The sequence below is a fragment of the Manihot esculenta genome, chromosome 8 (genome assembly GCF_001659605.2).
Source record: "Manihot esculenta cultivar AM560-2 chromosome 8, M.esculenta_v8, whole genome shotgun sequence".
In the NCBI taxonomy this organism is placed as follows: Eukaryota; Viridiplantae; Streptophyta; class Magnoliopsida; order Malpighiales; family Euphorbiaceae; genus Manihot; species Manihot esculenta.
Window position 1 is genome coordinate 2462592 of NC_035168.2, and position 18062 is coordinate 2480653.

The 18062-nt window shown below is 33.7% G+C and overlaps 3 protein-coding genes across 6 annotated transcripts; 2 read left to right on the top strand and 1 right to left on the bottom strand.

Moving 5' to 3' along the window:
* Positions 1–134: 134 nt before the first annotated feature.
* Positions 135–1020, bottom strand: LOC110620580 (germin-like protein subfamily 3 member 2). The gene has a single exon (XM_021764374.2). The coding sequence runs from the start codon at positions 991–993 to the stop codon at positions 298–300; it is 696 nt and encodes a 231-aa protein (XP_021620066.2). The 5' UTR covers positions 994–1020; the 3' UTR covers positions 135–297.
* A 3523-nt stretch (positions 1021–4543) lies between these two features.
* On the top strand, positions 4544–6840 carry LOC110621747 (protein ABSCISIC ACID-INSENSITIVE 5). Of its 4 annotated transcripts, XR_006351651.1 has the most exons (5): positions 4544–5827; positions 5916–6107; positions 6215–6325; positions 6433–6504; positions 6619–6840. XR_006351651.1 is itself a non-coding variant. In XM_043958924.1 (4 exons), exons 1-3 carry the CDS (start codon positions 4760–4762, stop codon positions 6308–6310), a joined length of 1356 nt encoding a protein of 451 aa, XP_043814859.1. In that variant the 5' UTR covers positions 4544–4759; the 3' UTR covers positions 6311–6325; positions 6433–6840. The 4 variants fall into 4 exon arrangements, 3 of the variants coding, with proteins under 3 accessions (XP_043814859.1, XP_021621724.1, XP_021621725.1); XM_043958924.1 differs by having other exon boundaries at positions 6433–6840; XM_021766033.2 differs by having other exon boundaries at positions 4545–5827; positions 5916–5987; positions 6078–6107; positions 6215–6840.
* Positions 6841–9039: 2199 nt separating this feature from the next.
* Positions 9040–16320, top strand: LOC110621084 (cell division protein FtsZ homolog 2-2, chloroplastic). Its single transcript, XM_021765141.2, has 8 exons — positions 9040–9388; positions 9818–10557; positions 11667–11966; positions 13356–13446; positions 14484–14608; positions 15006–15098; positions 15790–15855; positions 15935–16320. Exons 2-8 carry the CDS (start codon positions 9910–9912, stop codon positions 16064–16066), a joined length of 1455 nt encoding a protein of 484 aa, XP_021620833.1. The 5' UTR covers positions 9040–9388; positions 9818–9909; the 3' UTR covers positions 16067–16320.
* The last annotated feature ends 1742 nt before the right edge of the window (positions 16321–18062 follow it).

Below are 18062 nucleotides of genomic sequence, written 5' to 3' on the forward strand. Positions count from 1 at the left end.
TTTAAAATTTCTCAGATTTACTCATCTATTTATTATCAGATTAAATTTTTATATGCACTTTTCTATGTCAAAACTGTTAATGTTAATCTTGTATTAAGTGGATTAATGTTGCGAGAATAAGAAGATATAAGTATATTTAAACTAGCAAAATATATATATATACGTAAAATTAATAGAGTTATACATATCTTAAACTACCACTGACTTCCAAAAAAAGCCATGATTCTGTATATGTAGGAAATACAAAAGAACATGATCTCATAATGTAGAGAGCTGAACCAAAGTAGCCTTTATGTTTCATGCCTCAAGTTTAGGATCAAACTTTCTTTTCATCATTCCAATTTGCTTAGAACTCAATCCAAAAGCCTTTTCCAAGAGCTCATCATCAATCCCAGAACCAAAAATGGCAGCTGGGATCTTTTGGTTTCCTGGGTTTTGGCTATTGAAACTTCCAAAAACTGTAGCAGGCTTTTCTCCAACGTTCATCTGAAAGTGCACTAAGCCTCTAGGAAAGACCATGACCTCTCCTTGCTCAAGAACTCTAGCAAAAACCCTGTTGTTAGAATCAACAAAGCCTGAATAAACACTTCCATGCACCACATGAGTGATCTCGGTTGCCCTAGGGTGAAAATGTGGAGGATTAATGGCACCAACTTTAAGATCAGCTCGGACAAACGACATGCCTAGTGTGTTAAGGCCTGGAAAATTTGTTGGGTTTACAGGAACGGTTGCAAGGCCTGTCTCTGAGAAGTTACCGGCAGTTTTTATGCCGGAAAAGACGAAATCATCTGTGGTTGCTTCGGAGGAGTTTTTGCATGGGAGGATAGTGAACCTAGCTGTTCTTATGGCACCATACTTAGGATTTGGTATGCAAAAATCTTGAATTGGGTCTGGGTCTGAGGCCAATGCCAAGAGACAATGAAGGGAGAAAATAACTAACAAAACAAACAATTTGGGAGACATTTTCTTGTCAAACTTTGCTGCTGATGGCATAGTTTTGGAAAGCTTAGAGAGCTTATATAGAAGTGCTTAAGCTAATGAAATTACTTAAATGCCCCTATTCTTCAAGTGTATTAATTATACATTATCAACAAAACTCTTGATGTAATATGAATCTTTATGCTCTCCATACATACATGTAATGATCACAAGATTCACTCCTTCCAGGATTTGAGCCATATATTGTTCATGCAATTGTTGCATTAATTAATTAATTAATTAATTTTTTTAGAATGTGCTCTAAAAATTTAAATAAATTACAAAAAGGGTTCTTTCCTTCTTACTTTATTAATTTAATTATTTAGGATAAAGAAACAAATGAATATAAAATTTTATATTTTGATTTTCTTAAAAATTTTCAAAAAAGTTATATACGCACATACAACTTTAATATGCTAGTAAGTGCATTTGAGTAAATAAATTTGAGAAATTTCATGTTCTACTCTCTTAATATCGAATTCCTGATTAAAAAAAAATTATGTAGGTTACTCAAAAGCTAAGAGGTTGTAATCATCTCCTTTGCCAATCTCGTTGGGCACATTATCATTAATTGTTAATTAAATTTAATCTATCTTTATAGCATAATGTGGTCAAGGCCACGTTTATAAGATTTAAATGGATTAATTAATTTCAAGGCATGCTTTTTCTTTTTAATTTAATTTTTGTTTTTATATATAGGAATTAGGAGGCTAATTTGGGAAATTTCCCAATTAGCAATAATCCTTTTGCTTCCTGGTGAAGAGAAATGGAATTAATAAGAAATGTTAAAAGAATGATGATTGTTCCCACTCATTGGTGATGTGATTATTTCATGTCAAATGCTGAAAAAAATAATTCATATAACTTTACTTTGGATACTCATCAAATCCTATACGTGGCCCCAAAGAAAAGTGGCAAATTTCTGTTAAGTATATATCCGAGTTTTTAATAAGTTTATTAATTTATTTTTATTTTAAAATTATTCAATTGAAATATTTATATATTTTTTTATAATCTAATTTATTATTTTTCTATTAAAAAAATCATTAATCATCTTAAATATTTATATTATTTAGTCTCTATCATTTTAGTTATGAATATTGTTTCATTTTTATATTTTTAAATATATATTTTAATGTTTAGTCCTACTAAAATAAGTTAATTAAATTTTTTTTAATAAAAATAGTAAAGGGTTGAATTTTACAACATTTTTATATTTTTAAATATATATTTTAATGTTTAGTCCTACTAAAATAAGTTAATTAAAATTTTTTTAATAAAAATAGTAAAGGGTTGAATTTTACAAAATATAAAAATATATTAATAGAGTGATTTTAAATATAAATGAACTAATAAATTTTTTAAAAACATTTGGATCTTATAATAATTTTTTTTAAAAAAGATGAATTGGAGATTTCTTGGAAATGGCATTAAAAAATTGTTAATATTATTGTTGAAATGATATTTAAAAAATCTACTAATATATTAACTAAAAATTTTAAAATTAAATTTAATATACTCTAATTATATAAATATTTAAAATAATACTTCACAATTGCTCAAATAAATCCCAACGGAGCCTAAGTAATTGATGTTGCACCAATATCAAATCGTAATTGTATTTTTATATATTCAAATTTCATTTGCCAACACATTATGGATTTGTTTACACTTTTTAATGTGTGTTTCCTCATAAAAAACGATTTTTCATTTTATATTTAATAATAATTAAATTATAAATATATATATTATTAAAATTATTAAAAAAATGTTAAATAAAATATATTAGGAATTATTTTTGAAAAAATATATCTTAGGAATAATATAATGGTAAAATGCATCGAATTAAATTATGTAGAGCAGAGAGATCAAAGAAGGCAAGGCCCAAAAAGCTTTTTGGATCATTTCATGCAGAAGCCTAGACGATTTAGCATTGGTCCTTTAAAAGAAGCAGCAAGAATACACGTGTACAAGCCAAAAGTAAATACAAAAACTCAACAAAATATGCAAGACACGTGTAAGATACGTGTCAAGAGCTTCAATTGGAAACAAATTGCTCGTTTTTACATAGGATTTTATCCTTCGTGCCCCACTTTGCCCGCCTAAAACTATTAAAAATTTTGTAATTAAAATTAACAATGTTTGCTCTTAAAATCTCGAAGGCATTATTGCTGCTGTTTGTGCAGCAAGAAAATCACCGAGAAAGCTAGAATTCTTCTGCCCTTTGCATCAGATCTTCCTTCGTTAATTTTTCTTTCTTCTCTCAGAGGTTCTCAAGACTCTATTTCTGCCATTTCTTTAATATATCAGCCGGTAAGTTTCTTGGTTTTCTTCAATTTTCTTTTATTTTCTCGCAGTTTCTTTTAACAGCTTTAGATCTAAAAGCGACTTGTCTAATTTAATAAAGAACGTGTTGATTTATCTTAGCTTCATGCATGTATGATTAACGTAAAACTAGTTTTGGTATTAATTAGTATTAGGGTTTTAATCATAGCTTAGCTCGTTTAAGATGAGAATCAAAGAGTAGCTTCCGCTGTCGTTTTGTGTTGTGGTAGTGATATTAAGAAATGATTTTGTTAGAAATAAAGAAATTACTTATTTAATTATTACTTCTATAAGAGGAAATATTATTTTGTTTTTTCCCATAAAATTAATGAAATAATATTCATATTTAGGAAATATTAGAGTTTTTCTTCTCGCTTATTAAAACAGCAAAAACATATACGCAGACGACTCTTCTTTTGCTTTTAATTTTCTACTTATCCTTCAAAGTTCAAACTTTGTGTGCATGGTTTTTAGTCTTAAAATTGAATAGAAAAATATCATATTTAATCAATTAAAATTATTGATGTTTTGAGATCTAAAGAAAATATGGTTTATAATTGGGTAAAATTGGTATAAGATGAGGAGTTTCTCTCATTTTATTCATTTCTTTTATTCGCAGAGAAAATAGGATTTATGGGTAAACAGAAAATATGGTTTATAATAGATGGGTAAACTTGGTATAAGAGGAGGGTTTCTCTCCTTTTATTCCTTTCTTTTATTCGCCTTTTATTCGCTAACGACGTCTAACGGCCTTTGGGTCACTCGTTTTTATCGTACAGATACGTACGTATAAAAATATCAGACATTTATTTCATGCTAAACGACTATTTAATACTAAACGACTATTTAATTCTTCCTTACACACGTGTAGATAAATCTGCTGAATGGTTGGACTGGTTATCCCTTCTCCTATTGATCCCAGGAAGATTCGATCTCAAGGCTGAGTAGTTTAGGCCGGCTCATTGAGGGGTCTTTTGATTCATAGATTAGAGTTGTCAGGCCTTGTATCGAAAATCAGCTGTCATCAATTATAATATTAAATTGAATACATTTTAATTTTTATAATTCATTTTAAAAATAAAATATAATTATCAATTTATATAAAAAACAAATAATTCTGAGACTACCGTAAAAAAAAAAGACCGAGGGAGTATTTCTTTTGAAAAAATATTATTTAAGGCTGAAGAATCTAATTTTGGACCCACCAGTGGCAGTAAGAAGTGCATATCTGTGATTTCTGAAGCAAAGAGTGGAGTAGTAAGCTAATATGCTACCCTTTATAACGTTAATTAGCCACATTTTGCTCCGCCAACAATCAACATTGTCTCTTTCTTCCTACCGCTGACACACTCTTTCTCGCAAACGCGTTGCAGGTCCACTTGAGAAACGCCATTTCTAATCCTTTTGCACCTTCCAAAGAAATAAAGACAAACTTCTAAAGTTAAAAACAAGAGCAATGGTGGTTAGAGAGCCTGATGAGATCTCCCAAGGCGAGGTGGAGTCGCCATTACAGTCCGATCACCACCTTAGAAACCCTCTTTTCTCGTCTCTTGGCAGACAATCTTCCATTTATTCTCTTACCCTCGACGAGTTTCAGCATACACTTTGTGAGAGTGGGAAGAATTTTGGGTCCATGAACATGGACGAGTTCCTTGCTAGCATTTGGAACGCAGAGGAACATCAAGCTACGGCCGCCACTAGTAACAGTGATCAGATAAAAAATAGTAATTATAATAGTAGAGGAACTCAGGGATTCAATGATGGGTCTGGTCAGATAGCAATATCTACGCAACCCAGTTTGCCGAGACAAGGATCGCTTAGCTTGCCTGAACCATTGTGTCGGAAAACTGTCGATGAAGTTTGGTCTGAGATACACAGAGAGCAGCAGCAGCAGCAGCAGGGCAACCAAGGACGTGAAACAAGTAACGTTAACAATATCCAGAACCCTGAGCCTGCAGCTAGTCGGCGGCAGACGTTTGGGGAGATGACGTTGGAGGATTTTCTGGTCAAGGCAGGGGTGGTAAGAGAGCAATGTCCTGCACCTCCATTACCAACTCAGCAACGGCAGTACGGTTTGTACCAAAGCAACAATAACAATAATCCTACAATGGGGACAAGTTTTGTTTCCAGGCCGTTTCTTGGAATTGGCAGTGGAGGTGGTGGCGTTGCTGTTAGTTACCAGACAATGCCGCAAGAAGCTGGGCAAATAGGTGAGGTGTCAGGGAGGAATGGTGGGCTTCCTACTCAGGCGGCAGCAGCAGCACCGGGGTCAGCTTATGGGGGAAGAGTTGGGAACGGTGGTGGATATCCCCCGAGTCAGGCAATGGGGGTTATGGGACAAGTGAGCCCAGTTACACCAGACGGACTGGTTGATAACGCAGCGAATCAATTTGGAATTGATATGAGCGGGCTAAGAGGAGGGAAGAGGATTGTTGATGGGCCTAAAGAGAAGGTGGTTGAGAGGAGGCAACGCAGGATGATCAAGAATAGAGAGTCGGCTGCAAGGTCCAGAGCCAGAAAACAGGTACCCTTTTGTAGAAGTTGAATTACAAAGCAGAGCTGAACCAAATTGAATCTCTTTAGTTATGAGTTTCTTTCTTTGGATTCTGCAGGCGTATACAGTTGAATTAGAAGCAGAGTTGAACCAGCTAAAAGAAGAGAACATGCAGCTTAGGCAATCTCTGGTAAACTATTATGAATTATTCTCAGAGTTAAATGAAAGATTTGCTGACAATAATTGGTGGGGTTTTATGCTCTTCTTATTCTTGAAACAGGCAGAGCTCGAGAACAAGAGAAAACAGCAGGTAATTTTGCAGAGATTCTGTCTTTGCGTCTTCATGGAAGTTTCAAGTTTTGTTTCTTTGTTTGCATATGTAAATTTCTGTTTGATATTCTGAAATTTATTTGACAGTATCTTGAAGAATCGAGAATGAAAGTTCAGACTAAGGCCCAAAAGACTAAAGAGAAATTGAGAATGATGAGAAGGAATGTTAGCTGTCCCTTGTAACAAAGCTAAGCAACGGTAAGTTTGCAATAGTTGAAGAGGAATTTCATTAAATGCACTTAATGACTAATGTATGGGATAATTATATTCGATCCCTCAATTGGTGAGATTGGATGGCCTGGCAGGTACTTCTCTCCCTTAATCAGCAGTCGGGTCTCGGGTCTCGAGTCTCGAGTTGGAACTTTTAAAATTAAAAAGTAAGAGATTTTGCTCTTTTCAGTGGATTTGTCCGGCTTTGAAAATCGGATTCTTCATTCCGAAGAGTTCTACACGGGAGATACAAAAACCTTAGTACAATCTGTTTAATGCAGAAATATGATGGTGGGAAATCCAGAATTCACAATGGGAAAGAATGCATTTGGAATTGAAGAGTGATGAATGAATTCAATGGAGTTTGAGATGGATGGCTCTTTCTGTATAAATTATAAAGTATAATCGGAGGAATGGGATTTTTGAGAAGTCCAGTTTATTTTCTGAAAGGTAATTCCTGTAGCATAGTTTCAAGAAGCAAACGCACCTTGGATTGGGATAATGCAAAGACTTGTATTTCAATGAATTTTTTTAATTTTATTTATTTTTAAAAAGAAATAGTTGGTTTTCCCTTTTTATTTTCTCAATAATATAAAATTGGTATATTATTTAAATTTTAAAATTATAATTTGAAGTAAAATATTAATTAAATATGAGTTCAGTAGATGAAAATATTTACGGAGGGAGTTTCCCATTTCCGTACGGGAAGTGTAAGTTTATCAAACTAATTTAAAAAATTTCAAGTTGTTAGAATTAAATCTTTTTATTTTTAATTTTGTCCCTTTAAATTTGTTGTGGTCGAGTATTCGGAGAAGATTACTAAAAAATTAAAAGATTGTTCTACCTGTAGATAGCCAATAGTCTTTAGAAAAAATTCATCATATAAATTTTATATTATATATGGATTTAAATAAATAAACTAATTAATTAAATTAAATATTAATATTTTTTTTTTAAAAAAATTATTAATATTTTGTTTACTGTTATTATCATTAAAAAAATTGTATTGTTTATTAGTTTATTTTTTAAAAGAAAAATGAGTCTAGTATTTAAACCGTGTAAAATATATTTTTTAATATTTTAAATATTTAAAGTAGAAATATTTATGTTATCTATGCTATGATTCTTTTAATATTTTTTATTTATTAAAAATTTAATATATTAATTAAACACGACTAAATTATACTTCTAAAAATAAACCTCTCAGAAATAAATTTTTACATCATACGTGTTGAAATGACATGGACAAATCCACAATTAAACAATGAAACCAGTGGTCAGGTAATTAATATTGGTTTGAAAAATGACAAACATAATCACAAAACCTCTTAAAGAAGAAGACACAGAACAGTAGCTTCCAGAAGGCATGAATTTTCCCTCAAACATAATCCTCAATAGGTGGCCTGACATGGCACAATAAAACAGAGATCTCCCCTCCTGGTTGAGCCCAGCAGATAAAAGATGTTAGGTAAGATCTTACATCAGAAAACAAAAACCTCACTATGTATACTAAACTAGTTACAATTGTTCAAAAGCCACTAATGGATCTGGAAAAGGAAAAATTTCTTAGATTTTCACAGTTGAGAATGAAAAAGGGTTTCCAATAGAGAAAAATATTTCTTCCAAGACAAATGAGACCTGACCAAATGTAAATAGGAGTCGATGCATATTCATGTTTCAAAATTTTCTACTCGTATTTTCTCATAAGCCGAACAATAGATGAGGTAAAATTATCTAAAATCTGGCACTCAACATGGGTTTTTGCCTCCGAAACAGCCCCATAAATGACCAATTTCCTCAAATTTGGGCACCTTGCCAGGAATCCTACAATCTTTTAAATGCAACTTCTCAAGACTATCAGATTCCAAAATGAATTTGTCCAAACTAATTGCTTCAACATAGATATCCTTGAGTGAGGAACTGGTCAGTTCCATATCGCCTGCGCATTGGACAGGATAATATCTGGATTAATGATCAAGGTCTCAATTCTTGGACATGCAGTCAACAGAAGGCTCAAATCTAAAGCCGAGATACTAACAAATCTCAGGGTGAGTGATTTCAAGCAAGGAAATTTCTGATAACTGGGTTCAACACCTGCTGTAGAACTATGAGTTAACGCCAGCACTTCAAGCTTATGCCTACCACATTTCTCAACTCGCGCAATGTTTCCCCTCGTATACATAAGCCAAGCAATCACAGGGGCAGCCGAGAACTCATATGTGTCATTCATAAAAATTGACAAATTCTGTAGCCCAGTTGTTTGGAATATGGTTTGAGTTATGAGAATTTCCAATCTACAGGTGATAAGATTTTGGTTATAAGTAACTTGATGTACTAAAATATCAAAAATAATAAACATGTGATATTTTTAAAATTATTAAACTAGGAAATTCAACTTCTCATTTTATTCTGACAACCCATGTTCGTCATTTTGGAAATGACCTTGTACTGTGGGCTTGTGGCCGATCATTTCCAATTCAGGCTTAACAGTTTTTTGGCAAGACTTGTTCAAAACTCATTAGGCCCAGCTCACTTGGCAAGGTCTTACAATTTGGAGCCCACAAAAATGGTGGGTTGAAGGGCTGAAATTAAAGAGCCTGCAAATTGCAAAACCCCCAAACCCTATCAGGTTTTCAAATTTCCTTCTCTGTTGTTGACCCAGGAGACAATACGAGACAAAAAAAAGGAGAGTTCCGTTTCGCAGCCAGCTTCGCGAGTGTGATAGCCCCACACCTATCCTGTGCTTTTGCTGCTCAACCCCATCCTCCTTGTGAAATTGCTTATTTTCTTCTCTTTTCAGATTTTGTTGGTATCTATTTACTAATTTCCATATTTTCGAAGAAAGCCCAATAAAAAAGGGAAAATCTAGCTCCGGGCTAACCCACATTACCGAGTTTTAAGGCAGAGAGAAGCTAACCTCAACTTCTTTTCTATTTATATTTTATTCCCCAAAAAAAGAAGCTTAAACCAAACCCCATTTCGACTCTATACCTCATCAGCAGCCAAATGCTCCATGGGAATTTGCCCTCTGTTACTATGCAGCTCTTTCAGGTCAATTCCTCTCTTTCCCAGATGTCATTTTCTCTCCTTTCTCTATTTGAAGCGCTTTCTTGATCTAAGAGTTGCTCTGCTTCTCAACTTTTTTGTCTGTTAGTGGCACATTCCATTTGTTATGGGTTTTAGTTGTTTTTTACTCTCTTCATTTTCTGGTAATTGTTGTTGGAGTGACTTTAATAATCTAGATAACTCTTTGGGGAACTTATTTTGAGCTCTATCATTGAATTTCTTTAAGCATTTATGTGATTTCATTGCAAGTCTTTAATTTCTTAATGTTCTTTAACTGTACTCAATTTTCATATACGCTATTCCCCTGTGTGGGGATATCTGTGTAGTTACAAGAACTAATTTCTTCTAGTTTTGCAATATGTTTGCTAAATATTGATAGGCACTTTTTTTAATTGTCTGGTTTTTGACAAACAGGTGTAGGAATTGATTTCTTGACATACTTTTCCATTTAAGCGACTCTGGTGTTTAAACCTACTGCTATTTCTTGGACGCAATTTAAGATTAAGATGGCAGCCTGTCTGTCACCTTATTGTACCTCTTCTGATACTAGAAAACCAATGGGGATGTTAACTGTTCTTGGAGGGAGAGTGTCAGTGGAGAATCACCCAAGCAGACTTGGCTGTCTCAGAATGTCTGATGATAAGAATAGGTATCCGTGTGTCAAGAAGTCAAATATTTCCTATTCTAAATGTTCGGTGAGATGTACTAATGTTAGTCCATATTACAACGACGACTCCTTTCTGGATCTGCACCCTCAAATTTCAATGCTCAGGGGTGAGGGGAACAACATGGCTACCACCTCAAGGAAGGATACTCCAAGTGGAATTATTACTGACAGCTTAGGAGAGGATGCTACTCCAAGTAATTGCAATGAAGCTAAGATCAAAGTTATTGGCGTTGGAGGTGGTGGGTCAAATGCAGTTAATCGCATGATAGAGAGTGCAATGAAGGGTGTGGAGTTTTGGATTGTCAACACAGATATCCAAGCTATGAAAATGTCTCCAGTATTTCCTGAGAATCGTTTGCAAATTGGTCAGGAGCTGACTAGAGGACTTGGAGCTGGAGGTAACCCTGATATTGGAATGAATGCTGCCAAAGAAAGCAAAGAAGCAATAGAAGAGGCACTTTATGGTTCTGATATGGTCTTCGTCACAGTAAGTTCAGCATCTGTGTACATCAGGGTTTTCTAGTGATAACTGTATTACACTGACACACTCTCACTAAGCGAGTGCTTTTTAAGGTTAAAAAGGTTTGTCAAAACTTGTGCAATTTACATGTTGTTCCCTGATAGTTCTTGTCTCTAACCTTTCAAAGCAACACCACCAAAGAAAGAGGAGATTAAAAGATTCAATAGTGTGTTCAATCCTCCATAATTATAAACGTAGGACCAGTCATGTGATAGAATTTCTTTAACCACCAACTGCATCTTTCTGGTCCTTAAGTTGGTCTGCAACGTGAATAGTATGTGGAATTAATTATTACTGGTTTGTTTTAATCAATGGACTTATATATATATTTATTCAGTCTTTTTCATATTCCCAGACTGGTTGAGGGTCAGTGAAAAATGATCCTCATAGGCGACCTCAACTAGTTTGGGATTAAGGCTTAGTTCTTATTGTTGTTATGTTCATCATTGACTCATCGTCCTTCCTGTTGTTCAATGTTGTTCTGCACTTATAGAGTTGATTTTCTGTAGTTGTTCCTCATGGCCTATAATTTTCCTTCTTTTTCATACCTTTTACTAGCTATGCATAGCACAGATCGTATGGCTCTAGATGTTAGCACACTCTGAATTATCATCAAATTCTTGCCTGATTTCAACTTGCTGAGGATTTTTACTTTCTCTCAAAATATAGCGAGAGAAAAATTCAAATGGACTGGCATTTTATACTGAATGAACTTGGGGATGACCATATAGCTGATCCAAACTAGTTTGACCTTAAGGTATAGTTGACTTAAGATATCAACTTGGTGCTCTTATTCATGGAATTAACAAGGTAAAATAAAAACATGTTACTCATTTCTATGTTATAGTTGCCTGGTGCAGAATTATCACTGAACTTGTCTTACACTTATGCTGTTGCTCTTGAAATGTCGAAAGGCACCACTGATATTTTTCCAGTCTAGAGGGCATCTACTTTCAAGTGGTTGAATCTCTTTGTTCCTCTTAACATTCGGTTTGCTCCTTTCTTACTTGGAAGCATACTTCTTTGGTTGGTTGGTTGTTTTTCTCTTACTTGGAACTTTAAGTTTCCATATGCAGGCTGGAATGGGCGGGGGAACTGGCACAGGTGGAGCTCCTGTGATTGCAGGTATTGCAAAGTCAATGGGTATATTGACAGTTGGTATAGTCACCACCCCTTTTTCTTTTGAGGGAAGAAGAAGGGCTGTTCAGGCCCAGGAAGGAATTGCAGCCTTGAGAGAGAATGTTGACACATTAATTGTCATACCAAATGACAAGTTATTGACTGCTGTCTCCCAATCAACCCCAGTAACAGAAGCATTTAACCTGGCTGATGATATTTTGCGGCAGGGTGTTCGTGGTATCTCTGATATTATTACAGTGAGTAATTAAATACAAAGAGAGACCTTATTTAAATTTCTGCATTTGTAGTGTATATATATATATATATATATATATATATATGGCCAAGGGGGAGCACTGCCTCCCTAAAACTTTCAGAAAATTATGGGCAGTTGGGGTAGGATAGTGCTTTTTAAGTTCCTAAATTCTTTTTTCAAAAACCAAAGATAACAAGGACATTATCTTCAAAAGCACCATTGTTTTTTCTTTTCAAGTTGTTCTGTTTTTCAACAACTTTTTAGTGAAATTAGAGTTAAAATTTTCAATCTAATGTTTTGGTCCTTTTGTAGATCAACAATAGAAGATCAATTTTAGTGCATCCTCTCTCAATATTATGATTTTTCATTGAATTTGGTACTTTTTGTAATAATATAATTTTATGAACTTTTAAAAAGGATAGAGGTTCTAGGTATATAATTTTTGACAAAGATAATCTTCAGTTTCTCCTCTTCCCCCTAATATCAAAAGGTAATTAAAAAATTTGATATTCAAAAGTTTGAGTTGATAATAAGTTTATCAATATGAAAAGCTATTAATTTTTGTCAATTTTAATATTGTAGTCTTAATTATCTTAAATGTATTGTTGTTTGCTGGATTGGAAAACATTTTTATTTGAATGCAGTTGTTTTTTAAGTTTTGAAACTATTTTATGAAAGAGAATCAATTAGTGCAAAGTCTCTTTCATCATCAAGCAACCAACCTGTTTGCAATCATCACCCAAGAAACTGGTTATTGAGATTGATTTAGAAAATCTTTCTCTAAACCAGGATCATGCAAGATTTTTAGAATATGAAAAATAGAAGAGGATTAATAGAGGATTAGTTTAATGTAATTGTGGAGTTTTTTCTTGCAAATTTCTATGTATTTGTAAATACTTCTATCATATATACTGTCTCACCTAACTGAAATTCCTGAGTCTGTCACTATATATGTGTAGGGACAGTTTTAGCTGTTATTCTTTGTCATTACATAGTCTATGGTATTGGACCTTATTCCTTCATAACTTACTGATGGTTATACTTTGCTGTAAATGGTCTCAGAACTGTAAGAGAGACTTACGGTGCTTCTTGTGATACCTTATCATGGTGGAGAAAATTTTTGGTTGACAATTTTGCCCCTAAACACTTTAAAACCCAGGAATTATGTTGTGTTAAAGCTGGTGCATCTGCACGTATACTTTGGAACTTGCCATGATAAAACTGCATTGTGTCTACATTAAAATTTTATGAGCATTCTGCTGAAAAAAGATATCTATGATTATCCACTGAATAGACAAATTTAGATGGCAATTATCCTGTTAGATATCATGTATAGCTCTGGGAAATCTACCTTTTTTACTCTAACTGAGGTAAGTTTCTTGACTATCAGATTCCAGGATTGGTAAACGTGGATTTTGCTGATGTGAGAGCTATAATGGCGAGTGCAGGATCTTCATTAATGGGGATAGGAACTGCAACTGGTAATTTTAAGCTATTTATCACAAGAATTTTTTGGTCTTTTGTATTTTTTGTCCAACAAATCAAACATTTTGCTCCTTAGGCTTGTTCAAAACTTGCAGCTATCCTATGTTAACTGTGAGATGCATTGGCCCTTCCTTGAAGGAAAACAAACAGATTAATGATGGCAGTCCTCATGTAGCATGCTACATAATTCTTGTTGCTGAGTGGCTTTTCTATTCAATCACTGTTAAAAGGAAACTGATTTGTGAAGTTGTTGGTGTCCATAGCATCAGTTTAATGTCCTTCCCATGCTTGTTATGGATGTCTAAATATCCCATGGATTAACTGCTACTAGTCTAGTATGTATTCATAACATATCTTATGAAATTAGTGGCGACCCATTTTTTTCAGCGTTCAAACATTTTGAGTTTTGTCTATTGAGCCTTCTAACTCCACTTTTTTGCTATTACGCCTTCTTAAATTTGATTTGGGTAAATTGAATAATGATTTGGCACAAGGAAATAAAATAAACTAAATATAATAACTGAAGTCTATGTCAAGTTTAAAATTGAAAAAAAAGGTATAATTTTTCCTGAGTTCATTTTCTGTAACTGTGGAAAAAGGAAAACATTTAGGATTAGGGTTTGTAGAAGTAAAAGGGAGAAAAATGCATCAATTGCAGAGTTTGACTGTGAGAACAGAAGGCAACAACTGACATACAGCTGCTGATTCCTGCCTGTATGACCACCAATTCAGACATATTACAGAACAACTCCATCTCACTCCAAAATTATATTTCTTTATCATCAAGAATCTTTGTTCTTCTTCATGCTCTATTGATGTTGTTGTTTTCCAATTTTTTTGTCTTATTTTATTTTTGGTTCATGTCACTCAATGTTGTGTTATGATGCTCAGATAATCTTGTTTTCTGTGCCTTGATTGCCTAAAGGGGCCTTTTATTACTGTGTTATAATGGCCTGGAGTTCAAGGTTTCATTTAGATTAAGAATTCGCAAGGCATTTGAAAGTTGCCTCCGTTTGTTCTTGTTTCTATGCAGGGAAAGCGAGGGCAAGGGATGCTGCATTGAATGCAATTCAATCACCTTTACTGGATATTGGTATAGAGAGGGCAACTGGAATTGTGTGGAACATAACTGGTGGAAGTGATTTGACTTTATTTGAGGTACCTCTTCTCTCTCACTCTTGTTATCCTGGTGGATTCTACATCTTGTTTGTTGCCTCAACCTTGTGTGTCTTTTGAACATGGCCATTTGCGATTATGTTATTTCCTTTTTGTTGCAATACCTATTTCCTGAGCTGTCTTGCCCTTGTTCAATCTATTCCACTTCATTGCCATGTCCGGTCGTCATTTTGTATTCTCAACCAGAATTAAGGAGATGTTATTTAGTGTAGGTTATAATGTTTTTCAGTATATGACCTTGAAACTGTTTTACTTGTGCACTTTTATGCTGCTATAAGGAAATATTGCAGATTCTGAACCCAATTTAAGGTGCTGTATCTATTGTTGATATAGTAATTCTCTTTTCCGTATCTTTTGACAAGCCTCACAATTCGTGCAGGTGAATGCTGCAGCAGAAGTTATCTATGACCTTGTAGATCCAACTGCAAATTTAATATTTGGAGCAGTGATAGATCCATCACTAAGCGGTCAAGTAAGTGATGCTTGCTCTACGGGAATTATGCAAACTTTTTAATCAGATCTTAATATGAAATAGATATTAGCATTGCAAAGAACATGATAACAAGAATTTTAAGGAATAGAGTTAAGAGGGAGAAGCCAAGTCTGATAATTTTCCAATGCTTATTCATCCATTTGGCAACCTTTAAATACAGAATTTGTGGAACACCCACAGCTAAAAAGAAAGGATAAATAACAATGGTGGATTTTCCACCTACAACTGGAAATAGAAAATAAAGCAAGAATCCAGCCACTAGCCACTACTCCTACAAAGCTGTTGGTTGAGGAGAGTAGTTGCCCATAATCTCTATGATCCTTGCAAATTATTAGGAACAAGTAAAAAACTAAAAGGGCTGCTGAGACAATGAAGATATTCTGTTATCAGAACAATTATCACTAGTCCAGACATTTTTCTGGTATTAGAAGATCAGTTTGCTCCTCTCCATCCCTCCCCCTTATTTCTCTTTCTCCTTTCTCTGTGAGAAGCAATGCAAATATTTTCAGTCGGTCAGGCAAATGCTGTAGTCGGTTTGGAGTGCTTGACCAAGTACTTGTGGGTTTTAGTGACATTCACCGGAGTTGTTTAGGCCACCACATCAGTTAGACATGAACTCTTTGATGAGGGTGCGTAATCGATGCTAATTTATATTGGTTTTTTACCCCAGGTCAGCATCACTCTAATTGCAACTGGATTCAAACGGCAAGAAGAAAATGAAGGCAGGCCTCTCCAGGTATCTCTCTCTCTCTCACGTCCACACGGAGAAGGACATGGGCATTGCAGTATTTTACTTAGTAATGGTTAAAATGCAGGCAAGCCAACTATCTCAAGGAGATGTAGCCTTTGGAATCAATCGGCGGCCCTCCTCTTTTACTGAAGGTGGTTCAGTGGAGATCCCTGAGTTTCTCAAGAAGAAAGGCCGCTCGCGCTATCCAAGAGCTTAAATTTTATCTCCGCAATTCGTTCCATCCAATATACATCTTCTACTCTGCTTTGCTAAGCTTTTGTCCATTCTATGGATCTAAAATCACAATCTTTCCGTAGGTAATAGTTCCACACAGCACCACCCAGTGTTTCTAGCTTTGAGATATTAAGAGTGTATGATTGTTAGAATATAGTATTCAGTAATAAGTTGTCAATGTTTACTCCCAAATTGCTAAACAGAAGAAAATACATGTGTGTTATTTTCCTTCCCAAATATTTCAATAATTTCAGGAATTTCTCATACAATTGATAAGAACTAGTCCCCCTAAATTATTCAGTACAATAGTCTTGAGAAATTATTTAGTCAAAATGATTAGAATGAAGGAGGCAGGAAAATAAAAATGATTTCTTCTTTTATTTTATTTAGAATGAAGAAAATAAAATAAATGTGAAAAATAACAAATAGATTTATTTGATATTTCTTTTATTTAGTCAAAATGATTAGAATGAAGGGTGCGCTTTTTGCGTTTAATTTTATACATCTCAATATGCTGCATGTTTAAAATAATCTTTAGTAGCTATTTATTGATTTTATATGTATTACAATTATTTCTTAATATATTGAAAATAAAATATAAATCTTTTTTTTATCGATATAATTCATTAAAATTATTAAAAAGATAAAAAAACAAAACATAAAATTTATCTAGAGAATTCTATTCTCGATTCGATTAATATACAATTCTATGGAGACTTTTATTTATTTCATAAAACAAGCTGACGAGCATCGTTACGAGTTTTTAGTTCATCAATTCCTCTTCAATTTCAAGTGGTCATGAATATTGTATTTAAATCTTCATTATTGATATATAACAGAAGTAAAAGGGAACATTTGATTCATTTGTAAACGGTTTTAGAGGTGATGAAGGCTAACTAGATTTATGTTAAGGCTAGTAAATATCAGTTTGGGAATGATTCTCTTAGTATTTCAGACGTCAAGAAAATATTATTAGTTATTTTTTTTTTTAAATTGAAGAAAGATAATTTTTAAAAAGCTCTGAGACCCAAAAAAAAAAAAAAAAAAATGATACAATGCTAATAAAAAAAAGGCTTCAAGGTCTGGAAAAATAAACAATAAAGACCCAAGTCCAGAAGCCCAAACCCACAACTTTGAAACTCTAATGCTGAGTTGAGAAGCTTCTGAAACAACGGAATGTCAAAACACATTTGATAAGCTTTGTGGGTCTTATAGGCCACTTAAGGAGATTTATGTATGGAAAATTTTGCACGGAGATCCGAAAGAAAACATAATAGCATTGTCTCTCTCTCAATAACTAGGATTTAGGCTTTTCACAGAGATGGAAGGGTAAAGACAACAACTTCTACAACATGAACATTAGATCAACAAAGTTTTGTTTTTTTGTCCAAGACATGTGAAGGCCGTAACGAAAAATCATAGCTGGCCTCCTTATAAACACTAAGCCTTCAAAGATGATTGGCTTGATGAATCTTGCTGGAATTAGCGACAAGGCTGTGAACATGTGGAGGTAGTAGGATTATTCGCCCACTAAAATTATATCTTGAATTTGCACATGTAGTGCAGTGGTGAAGCCGGAAATTTCCCACCTTAATTTTTTTATTTTAAATTTTTTCTTTATTTTTTTAGATTTTATAATTTAAAATCAATATTTGACACTTTTTTTAAAAAATTTTAAAAGTAATTTTTCCTTAAAAAATGAATTTATATTAATATGAATTGAATTAAAATTTTTTAAAGGTGATTAGATCAATAATATTATTAAAAATTGTGATAATATGGATCCATATTATTAATAATTTAGAATAGAGGATTAGCTTATGAAAGAGAAGCGAGTGTAGATTTGCAATAAAAGAGTTGATTTAACAAGTGCAGGGTCCTAAATCTCGACACGCCCATGTGGGACTCTGTCCTACCATACGTCAAGTCGTCGACCTAATTTCCCCTTAGACAGATTGATTTTATCTTTAGGCGTCGCT

Coding starts and splice junctions, on each gene's coding strand:
- LOC110620580 (XM_021764374.2), bottom strand. CDS start 993: ATGCCATCAGCAGCAAAGTTTGACAAGAAAATGTCTCCCAAATTGTTT.
- LOC110621747 (XM_021766032.2), top strand. CDS start 4,760: ATGGTGGTTAGAGAGCCTGATGAGATCTCCCAAGGCGAGGTGGAGTCG. Junction 5,828..5,915: donor GGTCCAGAGCCAGAAAACAG/GTACCCTTTTGT, acceptor TGGATTCTGCAG/GCGTATACAGTTGAATTAGA. Junction 6,108..6,214: donor AGAACAAGAGAAAACAGCAG/GTAATTTTGCAG, acceptor TTTATTTGACAG/TATCTTGAAGAATCGAGAAT.
- LOC110621084 (XM_021765141.2), top strand. CDS start 9,910: ATGGCAGCCTGTCTGTCACCTTATTGTACCTCTTCTGATACTAGAAAA. Junction 11,967..13,355: donor GTATCTCTGATATTATTACA/GTGAGTAATTAA, acceptor CTTGACTATCAG/ATTCCAGGATTGGTAAACGT. Junction 14,609..15,005: donor GTGATTTGACTTTATTTGAG/GTACCTCTTCTC, acceptor CAATTCGTGCAG/GTGAATGCTGCAGCAGAAGT.